We start from the raw sequence: 25,662 nt of genomic DNA on the forward strand, positions 1-25,662 counted from the left end.
ACAACACGACAGCCTTGAGTGAGGAATTGAAGTGGGTGTGAAATCCCCATCACCTACTGAAAGCTCAAATAGTGGCCGCTAGTGGCTAGATAAAAGTGATCAGAAGGTGATTTAGAAGTTTATGCCTTTCAAACATCCAAGAAATCTGGAAAAAAGGGCTAGTGATACACTGGAAATACAGATGAGTATAACTGTAAAGATAGTCCTTTCAACCATAGAGATGAATGCTGTCATTAAGGAGATTGTGTAGAAGATGACCAGAGATGGGCCATAACATTTAAGGATTTGGAAGAAGAGAATACCAGAGAATAGTCAAACAGGAAAATGAGAAAATAATTAATTCCAGAAACCAAGGGGAAAACTTTCAAGCATGTTGGTATGGAAAGTGTTAACAGTGAAAGTGGCCAAGCAGCATTTAAGTATGTAGTCCTGGCAGGTGATAGGCGTGTGAGTTCTTTTGGCTCCTTTTAATTTTGGTTCATTTTTATTTTAGAATCAGGACATGGAAACTGAAATCTATGGTTTGTAGGTTTACTTAAAAGTGATAATGCTTTCTTAGTAACTGAAAACTAAATGGTCTCTATAATTAATCCAATTACCAATGGGACAATTCACTAATTAATGGCCCAGTGTCTCTCCATTATGGGTAAAAATCTGTTTTGTCATCTGGGTCTTAATATAAAGAAACATGCAATCCTTACATAGGGCCTTATGCAGCATCTCTGGCACAAACTGAGCAAAAAGTCACTTACAAATGTCTTTGTGTAGTCAGCATGTAGATTTTTTGTTTGATAAGTTGATTCCATACAGCTACTCCTGATTCTTTCTATACCCAGGATATGACAGGTCTGGAGAGAAGTTGTGTAATTAATGGATTTACCCCTTTCCTCAGCAGATAGGTAATACATACAAAAGAACTCATGCCCAAATTATAGAATTTTTATTGTTTTCAAATACTATACAGAAAAAAAAATAAACAGTAGTATTTCATTAACAGATCCAGAAATAGTCCAAATTCAACACTTTTTTCCCCCTCTATTTCAGTAGTTTGAATTACTACTAAAATAATCCATTGGTTTCTACTCTCTTCCTTGGATTATTTTGGCTTCATAGGTGGAAGCATTCTTGCTTTATTTCCCACAAGCTCCATAAATTAAGGACATTCCTTTGTAAGAAGGGGATAATTTTAGGAATTGTTTTCTTCTGTCACATTTCTTGAATCCTTAAGCATCTGAGCTCTCTCTCACTCTTGTTGCTATGTTCTTCTAGTGTCAAACAGGAAACACAGTAGAATAACCAGGATCCCTCTCTGGTGTTCTTAGTAATTACTGTGTTCTAAATTGCTTAAGTATCTGTGAATCTGTAATATTGGATCTTCCACAGAGACTACTTGGAATAAGATTTCTAGGTTGATGTGTATTTTTCTACATTTGTCCTCCCTCTACTTTTTTGTTGCTTCTTTAGAGGCAGAGTGCTTTGCCATAGATTAAATCATTTCTAAATTAAGTTTAGGTAGATGTCTATAAAAGTGTTTCTCCATTTTCTTCTTTTATGACCATCACCAGTACCGACGTACACCCATCCCACCTTCCAACCCTATCTCTATCATTTCTCCCATAAAATAAAGAGATTTGAGGATATTTTCTTTAAAGAAACCGCTATCTTCTCCATTTTTGCCTTATTAAAAAGACAGGAACAGGGCAGGACATCCAAGAATCAGTGTGATGAAAGATGTGATAAAAGCAACTGAAAGACTAACTGGTTGAAAAAATTACTTACCAGCCTTATTGAGTAACCATAGTATCTCTTTAAAAAGACAAATGTATACACATGGATTCCTCTGGGACAATGCTTCAACAACCTTTGTCTTAAAGCCTTTTCAAGTAAATAATTTATGGTAGTATGATACCATGAAGCAATGACATAAAGCAGATGGTAAAAAATTGCTTTTTTTTTAAAAGCCTGGGTATCAGTTGATTATGTAATACAACAAACTGTTTCCAGACCATTGGTCTCATAATAAATATTGAGACCTGTGCTACTGATACACAGAATTTATTAAGCTTTTCACATGTAATAGAGCATAGTTTCAATTGCATCTGAAGTGCTCACAAAAGCTCCAGCAATCAAAAAGGGCAGCATGTTACTTCATAACAATCAACACTTGTAGCTTTTCAGATTTGGTTTTCATAAGATAATTTATCCCCAAGTAAATCTAGTCATGCTTTTAAAAAATGCTTTAGGTCACTCCAAACTTGGCAATTAACATTTGGCATAAACAACAATAAAACAATCACAACTTGATAAATAACAAATACAACGTTGTAGGCCATAACCATACACAGCATAAGGAAAAGATAGTGGTGATGGGTAAGTAACTACTAGAGTTAATGAGAGTACCTTGGCCTCCATGCAGATACTTGCAGAGGCTTTGGTTCATTCAGCCCTGACACTCTGTTTTCAAAACGGGGCAATGCGTACAGTATCATTTTGTAATTTCTAACAAACTGAAAACAAGTAAGTAGAAAATGATGAGTTGATTTTTATTAATGCATGAAATCCTCAGGAGTTATTACCAACCCCTTAGTATAAAAATTTTTTCAAGTTATATTAGTCATATAACTTGGTGTGCTTATTTTAAATGCTGCTAAATGAATTAAGACAGTGTTTCCCCTAATGCGAATGATTTTAGCACTTTTCAGCTACCTAGATCTAAAAAAACTTTCAGGCTTTGGAACTGAATGTTTGAAGACAATGTTCAAATTTCAACCTATTGATAATACAATATGCTTGATTTAGAATGTTACCTTATAATTTCCTCCAAAACTAAAATTTTAATCTGGTGAAAAATAAGTAGCTATAAGTGGCATAATAACCATGACACTGAAATGGTTACTGTCACAGATGGTGATAAACAGAGGGCTCCACTCTCAGTTCACCTAGGATTTGAAATTACTGTACATAATGTCACTTACAAAACTATAAGAAACTGAATATAGAGCAGATTTATTTGGTCTGGTGTCTTTAGATACCCAAGATATAAGATACTTTATCCCCAAACAATATTCAAAAGTATTTTGTGTAGCTGGTAGTTCTTCCCTCGGAGGTAAAGAACATTTCGCCAAAACTTTTTTAATAAGCAGGATGCAGAGCATTTTAAAGAATAGTCTAATCTAGGAATCAAATATACAGAGATTCAAAGAGGAAAAACAGAAACCTGTATCAAAGAAAAAGATCAAACTGGTAGCCCACACCCAGAGCAACTGTGTAAGCAATTATGATAACCCACAGCGTCTCATATCATTCCAGTGAGGATCCCCAGGTACTAGATGTGTTTTCATTGTGATATTTCCTAAATAAAGGGGCTGAAATGCACATTAAAGAGTGTTTCCCAGGAATAGAAGTGAAGATACTTTTACATTGTTCAACCCACAAGCTATTTGGTCAAAGGAATATGTAAAGCTCAACAAAAGCACATCTGGTGGAAGTTCATGGCAATGAATGTTGACAAGATGTGCTTGGATCTCGCTTGCAGCATCTGGCAGTGAGTAGCAGAACAAAGGTGGGGGGCTCACAGGCTCTCCTGTGTCTGCTCTGGAAGAGGCTCCGTGGTGGTGGCACTAGCGCTTGCAGTTGAATTCAAGACTTCTCCGAAATCACCACCAGCAGGCTTGTTTCCCCCGACTTTAGACTTTGAAAAGTTCAAAAAGGAAGAGACGTTATGAAACACAAACTTCGCTGACTGCATAAAGTAACTCAAATCTTACTTTGAAGAAAAAATAAACCAGGAGCCCAAGAGCTCAGTGATTATTATATTTGTACAGAATTTAGTACTGTTGCCATGTTCCATGCAGTTTCATAGAAAAACTTAGGCAGTTTCCATGCTGAAAATATTCAAATTGGTAAATTCTACCCCTTTACTTTTCCCCCCTATCTGCTTATTGTTATTCACAGGGAAATTTATCTTTATAAAATTTATAGAATTTTATAAGGCCTGTTATGCTAAAGAATCTACTGAATTCTCTCTTTATCTAGATAAAATTCTGTGAAATATTGAGTAAAACAAAGAAAAGAAACACATGTATGTTTCCCAGACCCAGCATGATGCTCTTAGCTCAGTCATGACTGGCCACAGACTCTTTAACAGTTGGAATCTAGTTGAAATTTGCTCTCTCATTCTTTTTGGCCTCCCATCCAAAATCTTTGAATTGTCTGAAAATTTTGCATGACTTGTATCCACCATATGGTTATTAAATTTATTAAAATATTCCTTAATTATAAGAAAATGTTAAGAAGACCTCTTGCAATTTATAGGTCTAAAATAACTCCTCCCCACCACTGGTCCCTTCCTACTCCAAGGCTGTGAATGGCAGTAGCACCTCCCAGTCAGACTGCTTTGCTATCCTTGGTCCTTCCCCATCTTGTTCCCCATCCAGTTGATCACTAACTTTTTGTCTGTCACTTCTAAATATCTTTCGACTCTGTCCCACTGGCACTAGCTTGACTCATACGCCATCATCTTTGGCCTGATCACAACACCTTCCTCACACCTTGTCTGCTTCTCCAGTCTCTCTCCCCTGAGATCTGCAGGGCCAACAGTGATCTTTCTAAAATGCATAGAAGAATGCATGACTCAGATTGTTTAAAATCTTTCAGTGGCTTCCCACTTTTTCTTTAACGTGGTCCATCTGTCTCTCTAGCTCTGTCTCTTGCTCTATAACCTATAGCACCGTGAAAGTGAAGTTGCTCAGTCATGTCCAACTCTTTGCGACTCCATGGACTGTAGCCTACCAGGCTCCTGAGTCCATGGAATTTTCCAGGCAAGAGTACTGGATTGGGTTGCCATTTCCTTCTCCAGGAGATCTTCCCAACCCAGGGATCAAACCCGGGTCTCCCGCACTGCAGGCAGACAGACGTTTTACCATCTGAGCCACAGGTAGGTCAGTAAAGTTCCTCTAAAGGTCCCCAAAGCTTCAAACATTCCTTTCAACCTGAAGGCCTCCCTTTACATTACTGCATCTTCAGAGAAGTCTCTCTGGCCTTCCCTCCTGCCAAGGGTGACAGAGATTCCCACTGCTGATGCTCACTGCATCCTTGACCTCCAGTGTCCTAGTGCTTAGTTTCTGTTTAGTCACTAAGTCATTTCAAACTCTTCTGTGACCCCATGAACTGTAGCCAGCCAGGCTCCTCTGTCCATGGGATTTTCTAGGCAAGAATACTGGAGTGGGTTGCCATTTCTTTCTCCATGGCATCTTTCCAACTTAGGGATCGAAATTGCATCTCCTGCCTCTCCTGCATTGCAAGTGGATTCTTTACCACTAAGCCATTTGGGAAGCCCTTACCCTCCCTTTATTTTCATTGGCCATTTAATTGCCTCAATATCTTCAGAAAGCATTTGTGTCACTCTTGCTCACTGTGGTATTCCCAGGGCCCAATACTCATCTCCTGGTACACGGCAAATGCTCAAGAATCACAGTTAATGACTCAATCCAAAACCTAAATGAAAGTACAAGTAGACCCCATGTTTAATTGAATATCAATGTAAGTTAGCAAAAACTATATCCCAAGCATACAACTATATTTTACAGCTTCCTTTGTGATATATGTCTAATACATTATATCCTTTTAAAAATTATAGTTTTTGAAATTTGAATGGTGCCTAGTCATATTTCAAAAATGATTTTATAGAGTCTGAATATACTCAGGAGGAAAGTACATAGTAATGACCTGGAAGTTTCTCCTCCTCTTCATTGTTAAAAGAACAGAGGCTGCCTGGTTTTCCAGCTAGTCATTTCAAAAACTAATACTCAGGGTAGATTTCAAGGAGAGACTATGATATTCCTAAAATTTTGAGAACTGAATTAGAGTAAAACCTTGACTTCTTAGAATGCACAGTTTGTTTTCAAATACCTAAGTAGAAATTAACAAGAATAAAGCAGGCCTCTGGTACTGACCTAGAAGAATGACTGTGATGTATTTTTTTGCTCATCAAATATGTATTAAGTAGCTGCAGTGTGTCAAGGACTCTTCCAGGCCACTGAAAAGCATCAGTGAGCAAAAAGAACAGGGGCCTGCATTTGTGGATTCATTAGAGCATGCATGCTGGGGGCATTAAATGAACAAGTTGCAGGGCTGTGTGTACAGCGTGATTCCTTTTTGAAAAACACACATTTATGTAGAAAGAGAAAAGGTGGGAGTAGTGTTTCTATATGCAAGAAAAAAAGATCCAGCTTGTGATACAGTGTTTGGTTTTCTTTCTATTAGCATACCCTGATTCTGTAATTTTAAAAAGCGGTATTTAAAAAGAAGTGACTCAAATACAATTCTGAAAGATAAAATATGATTATTTTAAAGCTGATATAGATGAAATACTTAAGATATCAGTTTTATCTTAATACTTGAGTTATTAGTTTTAATTTGTTTTTAAGTTTATTACTTAAGATATTTTATTTTAAACATGTCCACCATAATTACCAGAATTAGTTTTGGAAAAAAATGAATATGGGCTTTGTACAAACTCTGTGGAGAAGGTTGGACAGTGGATGGGAACAAAACATCATTTTTCATCACTTGTGATCCTGGATGATATTATAGTTTCGAATATAATCTTGAAGATAATGCAATTTACAAATTCATAAAGTTGATTATTATGGGCAAATGTCCACCTTCACCAAAATCAAAGCAATCAAAAAATAAAAGTGAATCATCAATGATCACCACGGCATCATCATCATCATAAAAATGTCCAATAATTAAGGACTGAACAAACAATATCCAATATAAGGCTATGCAAGCAGCTGTTAAACATAATATTGAAGAATATTTAATGATACAGAAAAATGTTTATGACTTATGGTTAATTCTTTTTTTAAAAAATATGTATTTGGCTGCATCAGGTCTTAGTTGCAGCATACAAGATCTTCCTTGTGTCATGCAGGATCTTTCACTGTGGTGCACAGACTCCCTAATTGCAATTCTTGGGCTTAGTTGCTCCACAGCATGTGGGATCTTAGTTTCCCAACCAGGGATCTAATCTACGTCCATTGCATTGCAAAGCAGATTCTTAACCACTGGACCACCAGGGAAGTCCCTGTTAATTTTTTTTTTTAAGTGTAATAGTATAGTCCTACCACATATCACTGTCCCTCGGTTGTAGGACCATATTTTTATGTTTTATTTTTTGTGCTTTTCTATATTGTTTTTAATTTTCTACAATGAGATTTGTATTACATTTTGCCAGTTACAAAAGTATTTGAAGTGAATAATACAAAAAGCAGCACAAACTTCTAAAGTACTACTTTTAAAAATTATATGTTTCTTTTCAGCACTCATGCTGTCATACTACAATATATACTCAAAATATTTTATTAAGAGTATGTAACACCTTGGTTGGTTTAGTCGCTAAGTCATATCCAACTCTTGCAACCCCATGGACTGTAGCCTGCCAGGGTCCTCTGTCCATGGGATTCTCCAGGCAAGAATACTGGAGTGGGTTGCCATTGCCTTTTCTAATATATCATCTTAAATACCCATTAATAAGGTAAAGATTAAAGTTATTAAAGTTCTTCAAATATTTTTGAAAGGAAATTCTAATTTGAATAATCTACCCACAACAAAGAAAGTTCCGGCACCAAACAATATAACAGAAAGACCCTGTTCTTTACTTGCCTTTAAGTTTTCGACCTTTTCTTCAAATGATTTGAAAGTTGGGGAGTTTCTATGGAGAGAAAAGAAAAACAAATAATAAAATTACACACACGGAACAAAAATTTCAACAATTCAGAAAACATTAGTTGACTGTATTCCCCTTGGCCATTATTCTCAATCAGCAAAAGAACATAGAAACCATATGTAGCACCTGTACCATAGGCATGCATACAGATGGTGTCTTCTTATGTGAGATGATCAACTTCCGTTCTAAGATTTCTACAACAATCTTTTTAATTACTTGAACTGAGCCAGTGTTAGACATACAGATAAAATACATGTGGGAGAAGAGGGAACAAAGTCAGGTACAACATTGAGTCTATCACTTCCTCAACCAACTTGTCACCGTATAAGAAAAAGCCACTGTTAGCTCAGTCTGACTTTGGTTAAAGTGCTACGGTCTAGAACTAATGTTTAAATTCATATGTTGCCTGGCAAGATTACTACCTAAAGCCACATCAGCTCAGCAGGGCAAGCAAACCAGAGGAGGTTCCACACCAGGGATCCTGGTCCCCAGGAGCAGCCTAACAGGAGAAACAGAGACCAAAAGGAAGGGAGGGGCAGGAAACAATTTGGCCACTCCACAAAGCTGCCGCAACTAACAGAGGCTCTCCAAGCCCACAGGAAGCCTCTCCCGTGCCTTCACATTCATCCGCATTAGTTAGGGAGGATCATAGTGCCTGTGTGTCGCTTTCACCTGGGTTTCCAAAGCTTTGATACCATCCACCTGACCTCCAATATCCTTCCTGCTATCATGATGAAACAGAAGAAGGAAAAATGGGCTTCCCTCTTCCCACCATCGTGACAGGCAGTCGGTCCCAAAGGGTGATCCCCAGACCAGCTGTATCAGTAGCCCTTGGGAAGTTGTTAGCAAAGCAGATTTTCAGGTCCCACCCCAGGCTTACAGAATCAGAAAGTCGACATGCGCCCACCAGGCAGGGACTTTTAACAAGCCCTCCAGGTAGTTCCGATGTACACTAAAGTTCAAGTCAAGCGTGCATTGTTGAAAAATTCCCTGCCTCTATAGAGAGGTCAGGTGAGGTAGTAAAAGGTGCCACTTGCAAGTGCTTACTGATCAAACAGGACACTAGAATGAGATCCCAGTTGGTTCCAGATGTCACAGTGGGATGAAGGAAGGAGAAATGGGGAGGATGAGAAAAAGGGAGACTGTAACTAAAGCTAATGTGAACAGAGGAGGTGGGCCACCTACATCCATGAAAAGAAAAGGTTGATCAGATGAGCAGTGTTCAATTTTTTTTTAATTAAACAGATTCCAGAATGAAACAATTTAATAGGTTTACAAAATAAAGTAGAAATAATAATTCCTTTTTAAAATCACAAACATTTAATGGATTTCTTACACCAGCCTAATAACATTGGGAGGACCAAATGAAAGCTAGTAACAGTTTTCACAGCTTGTTTAGAGCAGACTTCTAGTTCCTACTTTGGAACAGTTCAAGAGAAACATCTGGATAAAAAGTAAGAAAGCATCAGACCAACTACATTTTGTGAAAATATACTTTACCTCATAGCAGGCATGCTAATTGAGTGTTGAATGGAGCGTATGCTAAGAGGCAGCATTAAAAAGAGACAGAAATGGAGTTAGTAAAGTGGCGATTAGATATTATAAAAAGCAAACAAAAATTAGTTTTCTAGAATCTTGTTCTTCTGGCACCATAAAAAATTACTTGCTTTTTGAGGTGGAGGGGATCAAAGTTAGCACAACATAACTTTTATTCATGAGCCAATTTGATTCCAGTAGTTCATAATTCAGCTAATAAATCAACTTGGCATTTTTATAGCACTTTGAAAATTGTCGAGTGCTTTCACCAGTACCTGTAAGGCATCTGGCATCAAGGCTCAAGAGTTAATAATTTATAGGTCACAGCAGAATCATAAATGGAACTTAGGTCTTTGAACTCCTAATCCAGTGTTCACCACCTCCCCTCAAAAGATGAAGCACACACATACAGATACGTACACACACACACACACACACACACACATACACACACACACAAGCAAGACCACTGAAGAGTTCCTGCAGCCATCATTCTCCCACACATTTGATACCAGAACAGAAAGGTTTCAGAGTTACTATTTGACAACTTCAAGTGACTTTAAAATGACATCACTTCTTAGTAGCAGTAGTCAGTTTTCTAGTAAGAAACCTGTACTTGCTCTTAATTAAACTAAATGTCCTTATAGGCCATTCAAATAAGATTTGGCCCCCTGTCATTATACAACTTGCAGTTGTCAATCACCCTTGCTGCTGCTGCAGCTGCGGCTAAGTTGCGTCAGTTGTGTCCAACTCTGTGCGACCCCACAGACAGCAGCCCAACAGGCTCCTCTATCCCTGGGATTCTCCAGGCAAGAACACTGGAGTGGGTTGCCATTTCCTTCTCCAATGCATGAAAGTGAAAAATGAAAGTGAAGTCACTCAGTCGTGTCCAACTCTTAGCAACCCCATGGACTGTAGCCTACCAGGCTCCTCCGTCCATGGGATTCTCCAAGCAAGAGTACTGGAATGGGTTGCCATTGCCTTCTCCAATCACCCTTGAACATACGCCTATTTGCATTCCCTTTCCTGACTGGTGGTGGGTACAAGCCCTATTCTGCACAGTGCAGAATCAAGAGGAGGAGACGGGGAATATAAAAAGGGAAGCAGAGAGTGATCACTGCCACTCCTTTGGGGTCAGCCTGCTCCCACGTCTTGGGAATGTACTATCCCCTCTGTTTAATAAAAGAACTGTAACTGAGCTGTAACCAGTCGGTCATTTCGAATCCTTGCTACACTGAGATAGGAACTGAGAAATCCTGTCTGTGTGAGCTGTAATTAGTCTATCATCCCAAATCTTTGTTACGATGAGACAAGAATGGAGGGAGAGAGAGAAATCGACCTGACATGAAGCTGCCTCTATTGCCACAGCCACCTTGCCAAAGCCACCTTCTACCATCAGTAGAGTTCCACCCACCAAAATTAATCTTCTGGTAATCAACAAATTGTTTAGACTGAATGAAAAGAAAAACAAAACTATTTGATACAATTAAGATTCTTATCCTGGGATTGTGTAATTAAAACACTAAGGCGCTAATCAGCTAGTGGTAGGCACTTGAGCTAAAAACTCATGGAGGCGTTAATGTTGAGGAAGATATTTTTGGGGAACAGGTAAAAGTTGTAAGAATACAGAGGAAGCCAATTCCCAAAGAAAGATTTGCATATGAGCAGAGAGGAAGAGGAAAGGAAGGAGAGAGGACCATGAAGAAAAGAGGGTTCAAGTGGGAGAGAAAGGAGTTTCTTCGTTTCTTTGGGCTCTAGAAGCTACCTTGACTTCTAACAGCTTTCCAATCTGCAGGACTAGTCTGGATGGGGCTGAGCTTGCTTCCTTTCCTTGTCTTGAATTACAAAACAACTTTCATTCTGTGCAATGCCTTTCCATTTTAGGTGAGCAAAGTCACAGTTTTCTATTCTTCTTAACCAAAAGACTCTTCACTAGAACATTTTGGCAGAAATTATCAAATTATGGCAAAAGAAAGTACATAATAGCTAAGCCAGTGATAAGTTGTTTGTCCACAGGACTCACACAGTGAATTCCATAGTATCAACAAAATGAGAAAATGGGTGGATAAAGTAAGTACAAATTCAGAAATGGACAGTTAATTCTGTCCCTAAGCATCTACATAAAAGATCATTTCCTCCAGTGGCCATCTGGTGTGTTCTGTGCCCCCTTTAAACCAGGAGACAAGTTAGTTTAAAGGAACTAGGGCAAAGGCAGAGTGAGGAGAAAAATCATAAAAGCGTATTAATTCTAGATGCATCAAGTTGACTATGTAGTCAACATCCAGGGCACAAGTCAATTCAGGATTATACTCCATAAGAAACAAGTCCTGATCATAAAAGTTGAAAAACTGAATTGTAAACGTCACCTAAAATTTTCAGGGGATGAAGAATTAAAACAGGAAAGCAGTGGGGAGCTATGCATGACTCATCAAGGGGTCCTCCCGGGATTAGGTAAGAGAAGGATGGCGGTGGAGCATCATTGAGAGGGAACATCAGGGGGATAGGGCAAACTGACCAATAGGGTAAACAGTTAGGAGAAGACTCAGTAATGTTGGAAATACAGACCACTTTTTAAAAATATTCTGTTTTTACAACATTATCATAGAAAAGTACTACCAATACGCTTCCAAGAAAACCAAAGTAGAAATGATAATTTGGGAGCCTTTTAACTTATTAAGTGCTGAGCAGATGCCAAAGATGTTTGTGATATGACTTAATGTTAAAAAACGATCTCTTTGTTAACAAGTGGTGCTGGGAAAACTGGTCAACCACTTGTAAAAGAATGAAACTAGATCACTTTCTAACACCGCACACAAAAATAAACTCAAAATGGATTAAAGATCTAAATGTAAGACCAGAAACTATAAAACTCCTAGAGGAGAACATAGGCAAAACACTCTCAGACATAAATCACAGCAGGATCCTCTATGATCCACCTCCCAGAATTCTGGAAATAAAAGCAAAAATAAACAAATGGGATCTAATTAAAATTAAAAGCTTCTGCACAACAAAGGAAAATATAAGCAAGGTGAAAAGACAGCCTTCTGAATGGGAGAAAAAAATAGCAAATGAAGCAACTGACAAACAACTAATCTCAAAAATATACAAGCAACTTATGCAGCTCAATTCCAGAAAAATAAATGACCCAATCAAAAAATGGGCCAAAGAACTAAATAGACATTTCTCCAAAGAAGACATACGGATGGCTAACACACACATGAAAAGATGCTTAACATCACTCATTATTAGAGAAATGCAAATCAAAACCACAATGAGGTACCACTTCACACTAGTCAGAATGGCTGCGATCCAAAAATCTGCAAGCAATAAATGCTGGAGAGGGTGTGGAGAAAAGGGAACCCTCCTACACTGTTGGTGGGAATGCAAACTAGTACAGCCACTATGGAGAACAGTGTGGAGATTCCTTAAAAAACTGGAAATAGAACTGCCTTATGACCCAGCAATCCCACCGCTGGGCATACACACCGAGGAAACCAGAATTGAAAGAGACACATGTACCCCAATGTTCATCGCAGCACTGTTTATAATAGCCAGGACATGGAAACAACCTAGATGTCCATCAGCAGATGAATGGATAAGAAAGCTGTGGTACATATACACAATGGAGTATTACTCAGCCATTAAAAAGAATTCATTTGAATCAGTTCTGATGAGATGGATGAAACTGGAGCCGATTATACAGAGTGAAGTAAGCCAGAAACAAAAACACCAATACAGTATACTAACACATATATATGGAATTTAGAAAGATGGCAATGAAGACCCTGTATGCAAGACAGCAAAAAAGACACAGATGTGTATAACGGACTTTTGGACTCAGAGGGAGAGGGAGAGGGTGGGATGATTTGGGAGAATGGCATTCTAACATGTATACTATCATGTAAGAATCGAATCGCCAGTCTATGTCTGACGCAGGATACAGCATGCTTGGGGCTGGTGCATGGGGATGACCCAGAGAGATGTTATGGGGAGGGGAGGTGGGAGGGGGGTTCATGTTTGGGAACGCATGTAAGAATTAAAGATTTTAAAATTTAAAAAAATAAATAAATGAATGAAAAGAAAAAAAAAAAAAGATCTCTTTGAGAATTCAGTACAGCATCTCCTGTAGGGGACTTTAGGGTCCTTTATGGGATAATGGCAAAGTCACTCTTACTGGTATTGTACCTCAATCAGCAGCTATGGCAGGTAAAGAATTTAAAGATTTGAGTACCATGAAGGATGCACTCACTAAATATGTGTAAGTGTGAATGTGTTACAAAAAGCAAGGAAGTAATTACAATAAGGTGTTCATTTTGTGATAAACACAGTTGAATTTCTGTATGTGTTACTTTTCATAATAAGAAAAGATTAGAAAGAACAGAGAATGAAATCAGTTAGAGTAATACAAAGTCAAGGTGTTGCCATTTTTGAAGCAGCCATTACAGCAGCAAGAACAAGGAACACATATTAATTTCAAGTCCAACAAGGGCTTCTCTACCTGAACATCTCTACAACCCATATTCAGATGAAATTCTATTTTATCGGTGGCTAGTCTGTAATCTAATAATTGGTCAGCTGTCTTTGCATTTCTAGCTTCCCTATGCAAGGTTACACAAAGTTTCAACTTGCTTCAACTTACATATCACCTCCAATTTCACTGATGTTCAAATATAATACGGACAACTTCAAAAGCAAAAAGCCATGTTGCTCCTGGACCAGAACTGTCTCTAATAGATGTTAATATTTTGGGAAGATTAGCTAGCATCTATAAAGCAAATTTTGTTGCAAGTTTTTCCAACTGGATTTCAACCCTCAAAGACAGTAACCTACAATCAAAGCAAGAATGTAAATCTGGATTCCTCAAAACACTAAAGGAAAAAGAAATCAAAGAGGACAACCTGACTCTAGCTCAGACACACTAAGTATTTTATAATCTAATATTTACTCTTTGGAAGTTATTCTTTTAAAAAGCTGAATTGACTTTTTAAATTTTTGTTGTTTCTTACACAGTTGTTTGAACTTTTCATCCCCAATAATATTAAAGGGGGAGGAATAGAGGGAAAAGGAAAAGGAAGAATGTAGCAAATGGCAGACAGAGAAAGAAGAGAGGCTGGTCAACATGTCTCAAAGCATACTGCATGCCAAGCATGTTTTTAAGAGCCATTCATGAATTATTATCCCCTTTTGCCCTCAAAATAATCTCTTGATCACAGGTGATGAGCCAAAGTAACTACCAGACAGTGGCTGGAGGGTCAAAGTCTTAAGCTATCATTGCCCTGGGGAGATAGAACAAGACAGAGGGGACCACAGGCTCCCGAACTCTTGTGTGCCTGGGTTCAAGTCCTGACCTTCAGCCAGATGGCTGTGTGACCATGGGGAAGTCACTTAACCTCTCTGTGGCTCAGTTTTTCTCATCTGAAAAATCAAAAAGCTAACAGTACCTACTATAACTGTTTACCATTATGTTATTATTACAGATGACTTTATTTTTATTTATTTATGTATTTGGCTGTATTGAGTCTTAGTTATTACACATGGGATCTCCCTTGCATCATTCAGGATCTTTTGTAGGACCCCACGGACTCTCTAGTTGTGGTATGCAGGCTTAACTAACCCATGGCATGTGGGATCTTAGTTCCCTGACCATGAATTGAACATGTGTACCCTGCATTGCAAGGCAGATTCTTTTCCACTGGACCATTAGGGAAGTACCTACGACTTTAACTGAAATAAACATTAATACTTATCTAAGATTATATCCTTTAAAGCTTTCAAATTTCACCCGGCTATTATTTTGGTTGGTAACTCAAACCCTACAGTCCAGGACAGTGCCTGGCACAAAGCTGTCATTCTATAAATACATCTGAATTAAAGAATAAATGAATAAATAACTGCAGCAACTGAAATTAGGGTGTATGAGCATGAAAGATAGGAAAGTGCATTAAAGTTTTTCAAATTCTGGAACTTCCCTGGTGGTCCAGAGGTTAAGATGCCACACTCCAAATGCAGAAGGCCCAGGTTCAATACCTGGTCAGGGAACTAGACCCCACATGCCACAACTAACATCTGGCACAGCCAAATAAATTTTTCTAAAAAACCTTTACAAGTTCAAATCAAAAGGTACCCTATTATAACAAAAGAGATCATTTCTTATTAAGTGGTAGAAAATTTCAGCAAAATGGAATTGTCTGGAATAACCTGAATGAACCCCAAACCAATTTTAAAAAATTAGAGGTTTACATGAAGAGACTCACAGGCCAAAAGGAGAAGGTTCCTTTGAAGAGAGGGGGAAATCCTCCTGAACATATCAGAAATATTTGTCTAATGAGGTTGCTGAATTGTTAGAGCATGCTCTTAATAATATGAACATCAATTAAACACCTGCACCAATGAAATGAAAACACTCCTTTAAAGTTTCTCTCAACAAAAATAAAGGCACGAGTCCATGTTTACCAAGTATGTGCAGAAAACAAGCCAACAGCAGAGGAGTGACTGTGAACACACCCCCTGGGACAAGATGTCTGTCCTCAGAGGTCTCCTCTGGCCTGCTGCTGACCATCAATTGTGAGGTTGTCAAAAACAGACATCTCTCATTGTGTCTCTCTGTCGCTCTCTCTCTTCCTCCTTTCTTCTCTCCCTTTCTTTCCCTCTCTCTCCTTCTCCCCATCCCTCCCCTCCTCTTCCTCTTCCTTACTCACCTTGTAGACAACATCTACACCTCAAGTGCTAACTTATTAACTGATAACGTATTAATAGTACAATCAAAACTGTTGCTGGCTCTAACAATGCAAGTCAGCAAAATGCCCCCAATTCCATCAGACTGAAATCCTCGCCACATGTCTTCAGGTTTAGCATGAACTTGGAACAAAGGGTAGCCAACAGGATTATCAACTACTGCAAGCACTGGCAAAAAGGGGCCCCTGCATCCACCTCCATGAGAGGAAAGGCCATGCTACTCGGAAGGAAACCCTCAGGCCTGCTGCCCACGCTCCTCTTCTTGTATAGTTCTTGGGGGCATGTGGTCAGTATTTGCCTCTGTGACTCACTCACCTAAAAAGATGTAGATTTTTTATACATGTTTTCTATTATATATATTTTATATATTCCTATTATATGTTTTCATATATTTTCTATTATATATAAATCAGATTACAATCAGGACACCTTGATCGAGAAATGATTTTTTAAAGTGAAATTAACTCAACTGAAAAGTTGAGTTCAGTTCAGGCACTCAGTCTTGTCAGACTCTTTGTGACCCCATGGACTGCAGCACGGCAGGCTTCCCTGTCCATCACCAACTCCCAGAGCTTGTTCAAACTCATGTCCATCAAGTCGGTGATGCCATCCAGTCATCTCATCCTCTGTCATCCCCTTCTCCCACCTTCAATCTTTCCCAGAATCCGGGTCTTTTCAAATGAGTCACCACTTCGCATCAGGTGGCCAAGTGACTGGAGTTTCAGCTTCAGCATCAGTCCTTCCAAGAATATTCAGGACTGATCTCCTTTAGGATGGACTGGTTGGATCTCCTTGCAGTCCAAGGGACTCTCAAGAGTCTTCCGCAACACCACAGTTCAAAAGCATCAATTCTTCAGCGCTCAGCTTTCTTTATGGTCCTACTCTTACATCCATACATGACTACTGGGAAAAACCATAGCTTTGACTAGACAGACTTCAGTCTGCAAAGTAATGTTTCCGCTTTTACATATTCTGTCTATGTTGGTCATAGCTTTTCTTCCAAGGAGCAAGTGTCTTTTAATTTCATGGCTGCAGTCACCATGTGCAGTGATTTGGGAGCAAAAAAAAAAAAAATGTCTTGTCACTGTTTCCATTGTTTTCCCATCATCTATTTGCCATGAAATGACTGGACTGGATGCTTTGATCTTAGCTTTCTGAATGTTGAGTTTTAAGCCAACTTTTCCACTCTCCTCTTTCACTTTCATCAAGAGGCTCTTAATTCTTCCTCACTTTCTGCCATAAGGGTGGTATCATCTGTGTCTGAGGTTATTGATATTTTTCCTGGCAATCTTGATTCCAGCTTGTGCTACATCCAGTCCAGCATTTCTCATAATGTACTCTGCATATAAGTTAGAAAAACAGGGTGACAATATGCAGCCTTGATGTACTCCTTTCCCTATTTGGAACCAGTCTGTTGTTCCATGTCCGGTTCTAACTGTTGCTTCTGGACTTGCATACAGATTTCTTAGGAGGCAGGTCAGGTGGTCTGGTAGCCCCATCTCTTTCAGAATTTTCCACAGTTTGTTGTGATCCACACAGTCAAAGGCTTTGGTGTAGTCAATAAAGCAGAAGTAGATGTTTTTCTGGAATGCTCTTGCTTTTTCAATGATCTAACGGATGTTGGCAATTTGATCTTTGGTTCCTCTGCATTTTCAAGCTTGAACATCTGGAAGTTCACAGTTCACATACTGTTGAAGCCTGGCTAGAGAATTTTGAGTATGACTTTGCTAGCATGTAAGATGAGTGCAATTGTGTGGTAGTTTGAGCATTCTTTGGCATTGCCTTTCTTTGGCAATGAAAGGCATGAATGGAATGAAATGTACAGACTGGAATGAAAACTGACCTTTTCCAGGCCTGTGCCACTGATGAGTTTTCCAAATTTGCTGGCATATTGAGTGCAGCACTTTCACAGCATCATCTTTTAGGATTTGAAATAGCTCCACTGGAATTTCATCACCTCCACTAGCTTTGTTGGTAGGGATGCTTCCTAAGGCCCACTTGAATTCACATTCCAGGATGTCTGGCTCTAGGTGAGTGATCACACCATCGTGGTTATCTGGGTCATGAAGATCTTTTTTGTACAGTTCTTCCATGTATTCTTGCCACCTCATCTTAATATCTTTTGCTTCTGTTAGGTCCATACCATTTCTGTCCTTTATTGTGCCCATCTTTGCATGAAATGTTCCCTTGGTATCTCGAACTTTCTTGAAGAGATCTCTCATCTTTCCCATTCTATTATTTTCCTCTTACTTCTTTGCATTGATCACTGAGGAAGGTTTTCTTATCTCTCCTTGCTATTCTTTGGAACTCTGCATTCAAACGGGTTTATCCTTCCTTTTCTCCTTTGCCTTTAGCTTCTCTTCTTTTCTCAGCTATTTGTAAGGCCTCCTCAGACAACCATTTTGCTTTTTTGTATTTCTTTTTCTTAGAGATGGTCTTGATCACTGCCTCCTGTACAATGTCATGAACCTTCATCCATAGTCCTTCAGGCAGTGTGTCTATCAGATCTAATCCCTTGAAACTGTTTGTCACTTTCACTGTATAATCACCAGGGATTTGATTTAGGTCATACCTGAATGGTCTAGTGGTTTTCCCTACTTTGTTCAATTTAAATCTGAATTTGGCAATAAGGAGTCCATGACCTGAGCCACAGTCTGCTCCTGGTCTTGTTTTTGCTGACTGTATAGAGCCTCTCCATCACCCTCTGTGATGTCCCACACTGTCTGTGGAGTGTGTTCCTCTCTAAATAAACCTACTTCTTATTTATCACTTTGTCTCTCACTGGATTCTTTCTGAGATGAAACATCAAGAATCTGAGGTTTATTAGGTCCTGAAACCAGATGCCAAAGACTAAGGGCTTTACTCAACTTTTAACCTGTAAGAAATAATTCCAAAATGTAGCTCTCTTATATCTCCCACTTCCAAGTTGTAATATGAAGCCTAACTTTAACCAGGACCTGCACTGATACATAATATATTGATACACAAAGAATACATTATTCATTAATAACTAGACTGAAAATGTTAGACAAAGTATGATCTTAATTGAATTTTTTTAATGAAATGAAAAAAAGTGACTGTGTAAGCAACAAGAAAAGAGCCGCCCAACTCATATTATTTCCAGTGAATTAATAAGACAGCACATACTGAGCCATACTTAGGTACATTTGCTTAATCTTCTCCAAGTATACAGAAAAAATGGTGGTATGAACTGATGAAATCCTTCTTCAACAGCACTTACATAGTTTTATTATTTTTGTTTACATTACACCTAGTGTTGTTTTATAATTAAGTATGAAGAGGGCTCTTCCATTCTTTCAAGGCCACGCCACACAGCATGCGGGATCTTAGTTCCCTGCTGGACAGTGGTTAAGAATCCACCTTGCAATGCAGAGGATGTGGGTTCGATTCCCATTCAAGGAATTAAGATTCCATAATGCCCCAGAGCAATGAAAACCTGAGTGCCGCAACAACTGAGCCTGCATGAAACAATGATGATACCAAGGGCGGCAACCAAAACCCAAGGCAGCCAAATAAATAAAAACAGTAATAATAAGGCCGCAAAACACAGCATGTGGAATTTTAGTCCTCCAACCAGGGATTGAAGCTGTGCCCTGGGAATGCAGCATCTTACCCACTAGACTGCCAGGGAAGTCCTAGGCTCTTCCATTCTTAACTCATTCCTGGGCCCCACCTCCCTTCCCCCATTCCATGCACTCAAAGATTTTAAGCTCTTTCTTAATAAGAACTGTGTCTGGTATAGGTTATATCCCTTGGATCCGTCCACGGTGTACACCTTTATGTTAGCAGAATGGATTATGTGAGTGAACACATCCTTACACAACCTCGTAACATTAGATAAAATTTTCTTAATGGTTTCCTAAAGCACTTAGGTCATTTTCACTTGAATACCAAAGATACACAATTGATTCCTATCACTGATTTCTTGTTTGTTTTTTAAAGCACAATTCTAAATGTAAACAGTTTAACACTCAGAGTTTGTTTATCTCCCTGACTTACTCTTTCAGAGATAAGTAAGAGAATGCCTCAGTTATAAGTATCTATTTGATTACATAAGAAGGCACAATGCTAGCCACAGCAATTGACTGCTTGAGAAGACAATTCACGTTAATAGGAACAGAGATAGAGACTAGTGTGTTAACTTTCCTACTTATACTCAAAAGACCCTCCACCTTCGTTTTCTCTAACTACTAATTGGATATTCAGAGAGTCTATATGGGAGGGAGAGGAGAGGTTTGCTCAATATCACAAAGATTCCTTCCAGAAGGGAAGATTTGGGCTGATATCTTTTTAACATGCTTTCTTTTTTGGCCTAATACACTTTATTTCTCCTTTTGCAGCTATGAAATGTCCTTGCGTGCAGAGTTACAGAATACAACTCATAGAAAGAAATAATAAAATAGTAAACACTAGAGGCTAACAAAACAAGTACTAAAACATGCTGAGTCATGGTATATTATCTTAGGCATATTTTACCATAATTAAAAAAAAATGTCACAGTAACCTGGAAAGAGAAAAGACTAACATTGTGAGACAGTACATATGCTGTCTATTACAACTGCATAATGGGAGTCAGGTGAAGGGAGATTCCAACATCCTGACATAGGCACCAAAGAAATTACAGCATCAAAAACAAACAAACAAAGTCAGACATTAAAAGGGAGGAATTCTGCATGCCATGGTAAAGCTGATTCTTTTTTACCAAACATACACACACACAAAAGGAAAGTAAAATGTCAAAATCATTTCCATATCCCTTGAATCATGTGTCAAATTATTCTCCTTTTAATGTATCCATTACCCACGGTATACAAGAAACCCTCCCTTGAAAATAGGAATGCACCAGAGAAAAGATATTTCAAAATGCAAGATTATGTAGTGGACAAACACGACCATCCAATGTGGCATCATAGCCTAAGCACACTTGTCTTAGACGAGAGCTGGGCTGCAGCGATGGTTTACACTCTCCTTACCTAAAGGAATGTGAAAAGGCTTGCAATCTGCAAGAAGCCAGAGTAAGCATTAAAAAAGAAAGGAAGTTCTGGTAAATCTAAAACAATTAAATAACCTACTTTTTAAGAGCTGTGTAAAGTTTTAACTGAATTCTAAAGGGCTACACAATCGGGAGTTAGCACAGAAAGAAAAGAGCTTACCTAAGAGAAGTATATATAATGGTCAAAAGGGTTTAAGAGAGCTGTGTTTATTACATTGTATTGAAATGATAATAGTCCAAATACAATGAGCAAGTCATTGGGTATTTTTGGTACAAGTATAAGACCAGTTAACCAAACTTATTCAACCAACAAAATTCTGGTTGTAAAATCTACTTTCCCCACAAAAAGAAAACACAAGGTCATGCAATCTGAAGGGTTTAAAAAAAACAAAACACATAAATCTTGCATGCCAACAGAAGCACAGCCAATTTAATCCACATTTGTCATTTTCAGCACTATTTTAATCCACATGGTGGGTGGCATGAGGTTACTGGTGGACACAAAAGCACTCTGAAGCGGTTTTATCAAAATGACCAGGAAAATTCTGCAGACACATTGAAAATAAAATGCAAAATAAATAGCTCAAAACAAGATTTTGGCCTGGGCATGAACATAGATATTACAAAGGAGTACACAAATGAGTATGTGGCAAGCACACCAGGGGCTAAAGATGCACCACCCGGAAGTGAGGGCAGGACTCAGTGCTCCCAGGCTCATCCCCGCCAGACACCAGGCTCCGCGCACAACCACAGGTCTGCAGCCACATACTTACCCCATGTGATCAAGAAGGGCTAAAAGGAGGAGAGTTCACAACCAGAATTTTTCAACAACTTGAAATGTATTCATAAGATAATCAGTTTGAAGGCTATGCCTAGAAGGATTTAGGGATGCATTTCAAGTCCTGGTTTGAAGGAGGGCTCTTCTTCACCCAAACAGAGGGGAGTCCAACATCAGCCAGTACCAGGCAGGAAAGAAATGCAACCATGATAACAGATTTCAATCTGCCTCATCCTAATTAAGCAAGGAAAAATGAGGACGTACTTTACATCTTCCAGCTTTTTGGTGATGACAGAGCCAACAGACGAAAAAGCAGCTGAAGCCTTCTGTCCGGCCTGAGATAAGGTTTCAGAGGTCTTCTTATACCTATATTAAATTATAAAAGAACAGAGCAAAGAAAGTAAGCCAACCTTTCCAATATCCATTATTTGGTGACAGAGGATGAAATGGTTAGATGGCATCACTGACTCAATGGACACACGTGTGTGTGCTAAGTTGCTTCAACTGTGCCCGACTCTTTTTGGCCCTGCTACTGCTGCTACTGCTAAGTCACTTCAGTCGTGTCCGACTCTTAGCAACCCCATGGACTGCAGCCTACCAGGCTCCTCCGCCCGTGGGATTTTCCAGGCAAGAGTATCAGAGTGGGGTGCCATTGCCTTCTCTGCTTTGTGACCCTATGTAGCAGCAAACTCTGGGAGACAGTGAAGCCCAGGGAACCCTTGCGTGCTGCAGTCCATGGGGCTGCAAAGAGTTGGACGTGACTTAGCGACTGAACAACAACAATCTTTCTAATATCCATTACATAGAGTTCAGTGATCACCACCTCTTGGAGAACTCTCAAGGAAAAAAAAAAAAAAAAGAACATCCAAAATTCTTCCTGACTGCCAAGTCAACATCATCGCATCATTTTTTACTTAACCACCATTTCAAACACAACCTTTTGCAGCACCCTAGGACAGCTAGAAAGGCCTGTAAAAAGGCAAGCCTGAAGAAATCTGGGTAAGAGTTAAAAACAGTTATGAAGCCAAGATTAAAATGGGCCAGAGGTTAAATGAAACTATATCTCTGATTTTTTTTTCCTTTTTCACTTAAGCTAACAAAACAAAAATGAAATCAAATTCCTCACATTCCTTTCACAACTTTATTTTCTAAAAAGGGACCAGAAGTAAGGTGGGATCCAGGAGTACTTTTTATCACCCAAATCAATTTGGGGCAGCATAAAGAGATTTTTCAGTTCTCCCTGTATGTAGAGTTACCAAATAAGGACTGATACATTCTCAACAGGGTATGTAAAAGGTACAACACTTCAAATGACTCAAGCAGGATATTTGCTGTAGCACAAAGCAGAAAATTTACCACCTCCCTCCTCCCATCTATGCAGGGATTAGTGAAGGGAAAAACTAAAACAGACAAAAGAATATGGTTCTTACCCCAAAGAGGTTAAGATCCCCACATTGTAGAAAGGGATGCTCAGGCATTTTTTTACTTACCTTGTCAAGATCAAATACCAAAAAAGAGAAAAAGAGAAAATGTTTAAGATGATACAAGGAATGGCGTCCTGCATGTTCTTCTGCTGCCTACTTATATGGATAGAAAGAGAACCCAAGTGGGTAGGTACCCCTGTCACGTTAGGACGCAGCTCCTAATGCAGCTGGTCACCAGCTCAGCAGACAAGACTGCACAGAGAATACCTTTTGGAGACTCAGGAAACAAAGCTGCATCTTGATAATGCTGTACCAAAACCATGTGATCAAAAAGGACCAGAAGATTAAGGAGTGGTCCTCTGCCATTGGCACACATCAAAGATGGTGACCTGAGAGAGTCTCATGCTGTGTATAGAGCAGGGTTAAAAAAAAATAAAAAGACTGGCTCTGTACTTGGCCAGATCTTAGTTCAAATGGTGCCTCCAGACTTTGAGAGTTTTGCGACCTCAACACTGATCTGATCCTGTTTCCTTATCTATGGCTATCTCACTACCCACTCTACTGGGTTATTCTGAGGACCAAGTGACTCATGTATATATCTGGTAAGTCATATATAACATTTTAAGAGCTTAGATTTTATTTCCTCAACTCACACAGGAGGCTGGTTTTCTCTCTATACCCTAGAACAGTCCAAAAGAACAGTTGGAGAAGACTCAGATACACTTGAGAACAGGCATGGTGGGGAAGGTTGCCCTGTGCAGTATAGACAAAAGCTGCAGAAACCTCCTCAGTCCCTTTCTACCCCTCCCCGCTTCCAGACAAAAAGAGCAAAATGTCCTCTACGTTCTCTAGAAAAAGGAAGGGTCAAGGGCACATACGCAGATGTAGCTGTCACATCTTGCCACCCTTTGGCAATGTTCTGTTTTAGTTCCTGTAGTGAATTGATCCCAAGTTTCCGCTTGATCTCCGCTAGGTGCTTCTCTTTTGCTGCTAACACTTGAGACAGAGTCTGGATTTCTTCTTCTACCTGCAAGGAGCGGGGTTGGGGTAGGAATAAAGTTAAAGAGTTAAGATGATAAGCCCAAAATTATACTCAAAATTCCAGTCGTTTTAAAACATTTTGGATTAATTTCTCTGCCTCTTTTAAAATATGTTAAGGAAATGGGTTGCTTGTTGATCTCTCCTGTAAAGCTGCTTTTCTCTCTTCCTATATTTCAGTCTTGAGTTGTTCTCAGTCTCTCCCCTCTTCCTATGCTTCCTTACTCAGTTTTGTCATAGAGGCTCAGGGTTCAAACCTTTACGCAGCCAATATTCAGATTATTCTAACAGCTACTCTCCTGATGGCTGGGTCTGCATTTCCAGCTGAACACTGCTGCTTGAATGCCCGTAGAAACTCACATTTATGTATCAAGTTAAGCTAATCTGAAGTGAAAAGTGAAAGTGTTAGTTGCTCAGTTGTGTCTAACTCTTTGCAACCCCATGGACTGTAGGCTACCAGGCTTCTCTTGTCCATGGGATTCTCCAGGGAAGAAGACTGGAGTGGGAAGTCATTCCCTTCTCCAAGGGTTCTTCCTGACCCAGGGATCGACCACCCAAACAATCTGAATTCCCACCAATACATATAACCATGTCAAATCAAAACACAGCCATATTGCATATTTCATATAAGATTATGCATGCATACATGCTAAGTCCCTTCAGTAGTGTCCGACTCTTTATGACCCCAGTCCACAGACTATAACCCGCCAGACTCTTCTGTCCACAGGATTCTCTAGGCAAGAATACTGGAGTGGGTTGCCATTCCCTCCTCCAGGGGATCTTCCCAACACAGGGGCCGAACACATGTCTCTTGCATCTCCTTCACTGGCAGGTGGTTTTTTTTGTGTGTTTTTTGTTTTTTACCACTAGCACTACGGGGAAAGCCCCATATGAGTTTATACTTCCAATATGAATTACAGTTCATACTGTCAATCTTTGAAGCTGTCAAAGTCACAGGCATAAATAAAACACACTCTCTTCCAGAGTCCTGCAGAAGTGTGGGCCCCTTCGATGCTGACTGACCAGCCTCAGCTTGGTGGTTAGAAATAGGCTCCTGACCCATCAAGTGGCTACTAGCCAGTGAATTGCCTGATGTGCCAAGGGATGCTCGAATAATCAGAGTCCCATTCAGGAATGTAGTTTGAGAAACTAAGATCACATTGGGAGGAGAAACTGAAAAGACTTGGATAAAGAAGCCCTGAAGGACAGGTGGGGCACAGCAAGATTATGTGATGTTACAGAAGCCAAACCTATAAACAGAAGCTATGAAGCGAAAAAAAAAAAAAAAAAGTAGAGGAAAAGGCACAGCTAGGAAAACAGAGGGAAAGGGGAGACCCACAGAGAGAAACAGACACCCAAGACTTTTGTCCTAGAAGTCGAAAAACTCGGGTCCCTGAAGTATAGT

The 25,662-nt window shown here is 39.3% G+C and overlaps 1 protein-coding gene across 6 annotated transcripts in view; it reads right to left on the minus strand.

Moving 5' to 3' along the window:
• Positions 1-918: 918 nt before the first annotated feature.
• TPD52 (tumor protein D52) overlaps positions 919-25,662 on the minus strand; it is a 121,756-nt gene continuing 97,012 nt past the window's right edge. For 2 of the 6 annotated variants that reach the window (XM_027973080.3, XM_012183906.4), the window contains exons 3-8: positions 24,098-24,246; positions 22,060-22,161; positions 20,998-21,024; positions 9,233-9,274; positions 7,669-7,717; positions 919-3,691 (exon numbers count right to left, since the gene is read on the minus strand). In XM_027973080.3, coding sequence (XP_027828881.1) covers positions 3,572-3,691; positions 7,669-7,717; positions 9,233-9,274; positions 20,998-21,024; positions 22,060-22,161; positions 24,098-24,246 — 489 coding nt within the window. In that variant the 3' untranslated portion in view covers positions 919-3,571. The remainder of the gene's footprint in view (positions 3,692-7,668; positions 7,718-9,232; positions 9,275-20,997; positions 21,025-22,059; positions 22,162-24,097; positions 24,247-25,662) is intronic. The other 4 variants (XM_027973078.3, XM_012183907.4, XM_027973079.3 and 1 more) reach the window with 2 other exon arrangements.

Source organism: Ovis aries, chromosome 9 (assembly GCF_016772045.2).
Source record: "Ovis aries strain OAR_USU_Benz2616 breed Rambouillet chromosome 9, ARS-UI_Ramb_v3.0, whole genome shotgun sequence".
NCBI classification, from domain to species: domain Eukaryota; kingdom Metazoa; phylum Chordata; class Mammalia; order Artiodactyla; family Bovidae; genus Ovis; species Ovis aries.